This window comes from Cololabis saira, chromosome 19 (genome assembly GCF_033807715.1).
Source record: "Cololabis saira isolate AMF1-May2022 chromosome 19, fColSai1.1, whole genome shotgun sequence".
Classification (NCBI taxonomy): domain Eukaryota; kingdom Metazoa; phylum Chordata; class Actinopteri; order Beloniformes; family Belonidae; genus Cololabis; species Cololabis saira.
The window spans coordinates 21,365,322-21,372,907 of NC_084605.1; the positions used below are offsets into that span (position 1 = coordinate 21,365,322).

Sequence of the window (7,586 nt, forward strand, 5' to 3'; positions counted from 1 at the left end):
AATTTATAGCATAAATAAAGCATGAAGTCATAAATAAAGTTATAGCATAAATGTATAGCCTAAACGTGCTTTAAAAATAAACTTTCATTGGAAAATTAAAGGAAGGTTTACTCTACTGCACCTGTAAGTTTTTATAAAAATAACGCGGGTATCAGTTTCTGCGGTTCCCAGCAGCGGGAGTCACTTAGCTGATATCACCAATATCTGTGATATTTTTATTTTATTTTGAAATCTCCTTTACCGAAGGAACCTTCTATAATCAAACAGAATAATTAAAGTATAGGTCAAAGTAAAATCCATAATGCATACAGGGAAGAAAGCGAGCCGCACAGCGCCAGAAACACTGCCGGGCATCGGTTCGTGCTGCGGTCTGACCTTCTTTGCGTTTTTCCATTTGTGTCCAGTAAATTAACTGGAACTATTTTATTTCGGTGTCAAGCCTCAGCAATTCCCTGCCAAGATCCCTCCTTTGTGTTAGAGGTAATATATTTCACTACCGCACTGCCGCAGATGTCTGTATCGACACACGCAGCGGCTTAATTTCCCATGATTTTACCGTGAAGTTCTAACCTGCGAGACTAATGTGAGTAATTAAAAACATTCTCATTTTTCAGGAACGTCAAACAATCCCACTACCCCTCATTATCTAAAGACTCTCACTCTTTTGTTTTTTCTTAAATCTCTCTGCTCATTTTTATTTTTTTTTTGTCTGCACACATATTAATGGTTAATACCATGCTGGTAAGAAACTAAGGCATATATATGTGCATTTTTTATATAAAATACATATGATATATTTTTTTTTAATATGTCACATATATTTATTTTATTAATATATATATATACACATACATACGCATACACATACATATATATATATATATATATATATATATATATATATACACACACACACATATACATATACATGATACACACCCAAATTTCTTTTGAAAAAAGAAAGAAAAAGAGCAGAGAAAAAAACAAGACACACACGAAACAGGCACAGAACCGGCAGAAACAGGAGCAACAACCGTCCCAGGTCCCGAGACCCAATCACAACTAAGCTAGGCTACTGCGACTAACTAACCCCCAAAACTACAGAGCGAGCATGCAGGTGAACGGGCCGATGTATATGTCTGTGTGGCTATGTGTGTCTGTCTGGCTATGTGTGTGTGTGTGTGTGTATATGTCTGTGTTGTGTGTGTGCCTGTGTGGCTATGTGTGTGTGTGTGTGTGTGTGTGTGTGTGTGGCTATGTGTGTGTGTGTGTGTGTGTGTGTGTGTATATGTCTGTGTTGTGTGTGTGTGTGTGTGTGTGTGTGTCTGTGTGGCTATGTGTGTGCATGTGTGCTCATTCTTGAGTTTTCATGGTGAATTCAATTGTTTAACAGAAAACTCTTAATATTCCCCAACATCGTCGAATGTGGTTCCCCATAAAGAGGATTTCAACTCTCTCAGACACACAATCACACATTGTTTACCTCGGTGGGACGTAAAGCACTCAAACTGAGGCGCAGTTATTCCAACTTTTTATTCTTATTCACATAATGATGGAGCTCCATGAAAAGATGAAGAACCTGCTAGTTCTGTAACGAAGCTGGTTGGAGATGTCTTGAGTATAAATCTGTAAGCTGCGATCCAAAGCCATGGATGAGCCGTGTAAACACTGATGCAGATGATCCTGCGACGGAGAGCAGATTGCGTCGGGACCGGATCGGACCGGCTGGCTGGTGGTGGCAGCTCATTAGCTTGCGAAGCCACTGACAGATGAGGGTAATTTAGCCTGCGTGTTGGTCCAAGAAAAGTACTTTATGAAGCTTTTAGACAGTCGAAAGAAAACATTTCAGAATTTGCTCAAATGCAGTCCTTTGGGGGGAAATAAAAAGCTCAATTTCTTTTTATTCATCCTCCCTTTCCCCTTATCAAAGCAGGAGTGGTTAATTTACCCGATCTAAAGTGTGTGCTTTATGAAAACAGCTGGAGTGAGGATGTGGCTCGCATAGCTTAGCATGTTTAAAAAAAACTTTTGACGGGTGAATCAGGCTGTTTTTTTGTTTATTTTGTGGGAAGGAAACGTTTGAATTGATGGCATTTGTAATTTTCTTTAAAGTGAGTTTAAAGGCTGAATTATGCTTCTGCGTCAAAATGGCGCCGTGCCTACGGCGTGTGGTTTGGGTCGACGCAGACCACACGCCGTCACCTGCGCCGTCACTGACGTGCACCTCCCGAAAATTGTAACTACGCGTCGAGCGACGCAGACCAAACGCAGACAGAGAGGGCTGTGACGCATTTCCGGTTTCCGGTTTGAACCAGTAGTGAACTTTCAGGGCTCTTTTCTTCGTTTATGTGTGATTTTTTTTATTTTGTTTTTTTGCACAATAGTTGTCCTTATCTCTTTGATTCGCTGTGACTGGAAAAAGTTGGATAAACCATTCAGAAAAAGATCGCTTAATTCAGCCTTTAGAGTACACAGTGAAAGCAAATTAAAGGTTGTTAACCTGTTCCACAGAGAAACAGAGAAATTTGCTCTTTTTCTCGACATGGCGAGAGTAAGAACCAAGTTGGTTCTCGATGTTTATGAGAGAAGGTCAGAGGGACCAGACTGAGACGGTTTGGACATGGACAGAGGAGGGATAGCGAACACACCGATAGAAGGACGATGAGGTTGGACCTGGAAGAGGGAGGCCTAGAGGAGATGATGGATGTGGTGAAAGAACATGACATTAGCTGGTGAGACAGAAGAGACGAAAAGAAAAGAAGAAAAAGGAGGAAGAGGGAGATTTGTTGTTACTATTTGTGACTGCTGTTGTGGTAGCCACGTCCACTTCACATTTCTGACCAATCACTAGAGATAAAAACCTTCTGTCCAGATGATGCAGCGAGAACTTTCATGTCAGGGCTGCGAGGAAAGAATAACATCGCCCTATTTCCTCGCAGCCAATACTCGTACGTTCACGCCAAAGAGCATTAATTTTTATGGTTCAACATTTTAGCAAACAGACATGGAAATTATCTTTTTTTCCCCGCCTTTTAAAAATCTTTGAAAAGTTGAATGTTGGAGCCATCCTATGGGAGTCAAATGTGTTTGCCCTCACTTACAGGCAGAGGGCAGGGCCTCTGAACCACTAAGTAATGATTTTTTCTTATATGGGATATAGGCAAGATTGAGGGCATGCTAATGCTAATACTTTCCACATAATATTAACAATTGTTACAACAGCCAAACATTAAATTGAAATGATAAATATTTTTATCATTCTAGGAAGACCCGAGCAAAAGCCTTGGGACAATGTAATTTTTTTTTTTTTTTTTATATCTAATTCAATTTTTCAATTCAATTTTATTTATATAGCGTCTAATACAACAGAGTTGTCTCTAGACGCTTTACAGAGACCCATACCCAGAACATGACCCCCGAGCAGTTATTACATAAACAATGGCAGGTAAAAACTCCCCTAGTGGGAGAAAAACCTTAAGCCAGACAGTGGCAAGGAAAAACTCCCCTTTAGGAGGGAAGAAACCTTGAGCAGGACCAGGCTCATCAGGGGGGACCCTCCTGCCGAGGGCCAGACTGGTGGGTCAGGGACGGCAACAGCACAGCAGGCAGGTGGAAGCAGCAACGGGATGACCGGGGGTGGGGACCGCAGGCCAGCACACAGCTCCCGAGGCTCCGGCCCAATCAGCAAGTCCCAGGTTGGGGTGCAGGGTCAGGAAAAGACTTGTGCTCCGTAATGCAAGCTACAAGCCACCCACGGCCACCTGCAGGACAAAAGAGAGAAAAGGGAGGAGAAGGGGGGGCCAGCAACGGGATGACCAGGGGTGGGGACCGCAGGCCAGCACGCAGCTCCCGAAGCTCCGGCCCAATCATCAAGTCCCAGGTTGGGGTGCAGGGGTCGGGGAAAGGTTGAGAAGGGGCAGGGCCAGGGAGAGGAGTCTTGAGGGACGAACATTCTCCCCCGCCCAAAAGGGGCCGTTACCCTGCCCCCCTCACTCCCACACTGCAGGTTCCGGTGTCCGGCAAAGGATGCTGCAACATGGACAATGGTCTTGGCGAAGTTACACACCGAGACAATATTCATTCTGGTTACTTCCGACTGGCGAAGACGGGAGTCATTAGCTCCGACATTGATGATAACTTTACCATATTTACGATTACCCTTTGCCAGTAGCTTCAAATTTGCTTCTATGTCGCCCGCTCTGGCCCCCGGGATACACCTAACTAAGGTCTCTGGAGTCGGCTTCACATGTCTCACAATAGAGTCTCCAATCACCAGGGTCTGTTTCTCAACAGATGTGTCGCTGAGTGGGGAAAAACGGTTAGACACATGAAGCGGGTGGTGTTCCGTGAGCCCTTTAAGACTACCCTTCCTCCGAACCGTCACCCAGCTGCCCTGCCTGGCCGGCTGCTCGGGAGCTGCAGGGGAGCGGTTACGCTCAGCTGCTACGGGCCGGTCCGCCGCTAGCTTAGCCTGGTTAGCTGAGGAGGCTCTCGGACTATGGTTTAGTTGGCCAAACCGGACCTCTAACTGACTGAGCCTCGCCTCCAGCCCTGCAAATAAGCTACACTTTAAGCACTTACCGTCTTCACTAAAGGAGGCAGAGGAATAACTAAACATTTCACACACTGAGCAGGAAAGAGGTGAAGCGGTGGGAGCCGGAGCGGCCATGCTAAGATGCTAACGGAGGCTAACGGACAGAAAATGTATCGGTGATTGGTGACAGTGAAAGTTACGGAAGAGAAAATGAGCGAGTGTTGAAATAAAGACAGTAATGTATCAGATATAGTGCTATTTTACCAGAAAACAGTCTAAGCTTTAGATAAAAAGTCGGGAGAGATCTGAGCCTGCAAACGCCGTGAGACGGCAGCAGCACAGACCGCAACACCAGGAAGTGACGCGATGCGTGACGCAATACGTTACCCAATCAGCCCCTCTAATTGAGGGGAAATAACCTTCTCAATATTTGAACCGTTTTTGGTAGAAAGACCTTGCTAGCCTGACAGAAAACTGGAACCGGGTTTTTCTGGGGCTTCACGAGGCTCCCTGAGCAGTTTAGAAACAGCTGCACCGTCCAAGGCAAAGTTTATGAATTGTCCCTTTTTATTAATTAATTTATCTACATTTTAATCCAAGATTTCTTCAATTAAGAATGTTAACAATTTAGTAAAATACATTTGAGGGGAGAGTTATGTGTTGTAGCTACCTCATGGTGGTTCAAAAAACCCATCAAGTCCTTTAAATCTCACAGTGAGTCAGTATGAACAACAATTTTTAATATTGAGTGTTTGAGCTACTTAAACTGATGAGCTGCAGCAAATAAAATGACTAAATTCATGTTAATATAAGCCCACGGTCACCTTGAAAGCTGGATTTTGAACATATTTATTCAGCGAATTGTAAAGATGACTAATTGTAACTATAGTCATTGCATGAAAACAGAATTTAAAAATACTTGTTTTAACAAGACTTACTGAAACTTTTGTGGCATCTTTTGTAATCAGTTCATTTTAAATTGGAGAAATGTGCTTAGTCAGGATTACTGTTTCTCTTTTTCATGTTCAGACGTGTTAAATATTCTCACGTGCGTCCAGTGTGTCCCAACTCCAGCTGTATATGCGTAAAAAAAAACCCAAAAAAACAACAGCTTTCTGATCTTAATCTGACCATCTCAGGGCGACTGTGTTTCGTGAAATATAGAAGTGTTTATTTGATGAGTCTCTATATTCCTTTCCTCCTAAGGACTCCCTTGCATTCCTTTCTTGCGCAGGACGAATCTCTTTCTTCACGTCTGGCTCTGAGAACCTCCATCGCGTGGAGAAGGTAGCATGGGGGACACGCTATGCCATCACCGTGTCCTTCACCTGTGACCCCGCTCAAGGCATCTCGGACCCCGCCCTGCCCTGAGGCATCCATGGATGATGGATGACAGTGTTGCCCTTCTGCTTGGACAAGCCCTGCAGAAGTACAGGAAAGAAGGAAAGACAAGGAAAGGAAGGAAATAGTTTGTTTGGAGAATTAATTTGCAACATTGGAATCTGAAAAAAAAAAAAAAAAAAGCACGAATGGGCTTCCTTTCTGAGATTGATGTTTTTTTATTTCTTTGTTAGTAGTGTTTTTTTACTTGAAACATATTAAAGCCACTCTATGTAGCACCGCATGGAGGCATGTAGATCAGCTGTGTTTACCCCAGAGCCACTGACAACACTGTGCTAATGATTGGGGACGATCCGGCTCACCTTATAATACCACTTTGTCCCACTAGAGGTGCACTTTTGTTGTCTCTTACGCCAGGGGTGGAGTCTTGAACTTTCTTGTGATTTGCTGCCTCCTTGTGGTCAAAAGGGGTATTGTAACAAAGAGTGGCTTTCTAATAGAATATTAAAGGATTTTTCAAACCTTGGCCCGATTTTGTCATGTATGTAGAAAATGGTGACAGAAAGAAAGTGTGTAAATGCGATCGATATAAGAGAGAAAAACAGAAATCACAAAAAGGACTTTAGACTCTGAAATGACAAGTCGTCACTCAGCATTAGGTGCACTCAGAATATCACTTCCCCTGTCTTTTCTGGTATTTCTCTCTGAAAGGCACTTCATCCCTGTCAAAAATGCTCTCTGTGGTTCAAACCCAGTGTTTTTAAGTGACTTTGTAACACAACAAGGTACAACCAAAGAGTATTTCAACTATGGCTTGACATTTTGTTGGCATTTTGAGGACACACAAAAACCTAACAAAAAAACATGTCTTGCTCTTTTATGAGTACATTTTGTGCTTCAGATCTGTGCCGCTGCCTGGGCTGCCATGGATATTTGGTCTACTGTTTTCCTACTAGACTTGTCCTTCAGTGATACATCAATGAAAAACCCCCTCCAGACATGATTATCCCGTGATCATACATTATAGGTGAAAAAGGGTCACTGTTTTCACTTAGTATGAGTGAGAATACAAATATTTTTGAGTGTGTGAAATGGTAATCAGGATTGTTAGTTTTTCTTAAAGGACTCTTTTCTCTTTAAAAAAATCAAAGGTTCTGTCTTGTATCTGACTTCCTGCTTCAGTGCAGTTGCAGGGCTTTTTCACCAAAGTGGTTCCAGTGTTAGCTCCACGCTAGTGCCAGACCTAGCAGCAGTTTTTTGCTTTTCTACTGCCGGCTGCAACAAAAACTGGTGCTACACTGGCCCCAAAACCTTGCTTGGCCAGATGCAAGAACGTCCCGGGATTATTTTAACCAACCAAGACAATGCGACAACAATATTTAAACCAATGCAAGTTTAAAAAGTTTTAATTTTTTTTTTACTGATTTAATCATGCAATCAAAAAAACGTGTACTTTACAGCAAACACCTGACTCTGAAAAGACTTACTCTCGTCCTGAAACGTAAATGCCGTTGATGTTGATGGTGGAAAGTTGCAAGAGGTCAACTGCCAACAAGACTTTTAGGGTCAGGATCTGCACATAGTTTTCCTGCTTCTGCTTTGGTGACGTAATCAATGACGTAGGGTCCTGGGTCTCAGGTGTTCCCCGGCCTGTGGAAGAGGTATCCAGTTCTTGGTAGAACCTGTCTGGAACTGGCTTTAGCACCGGGCT

General features: G+C 43.1%; 1 protein-coding gene across 1 annotated transcript in view; it reads left to right on the plus strand.

Annotated features, from left to right (window-relative positions):
* uts2r2 (urotensin-2 receptor 2) overlaps positions 1 to 6,381 on the plus strand; it is a 30,623-nt gene extending 24,242 nt beyond the window's left edge. The window contains exon 9 of the mRNA XM_061707759.1: positions 5,769 to 6,381. Coding sequence (XP_061563743.1) covers positions 5,769 to 5,905 — 137 coding nt within the window. The 3' untranslated portion in view covers positions 5,906 to 6,381. The remainder of the gene's footprint in view (positions 1 to 5,768) is intronic.
* The last annotated feature ends 1,205 nt before the right edge of the window (positions 6,382 to 7,586 follow it).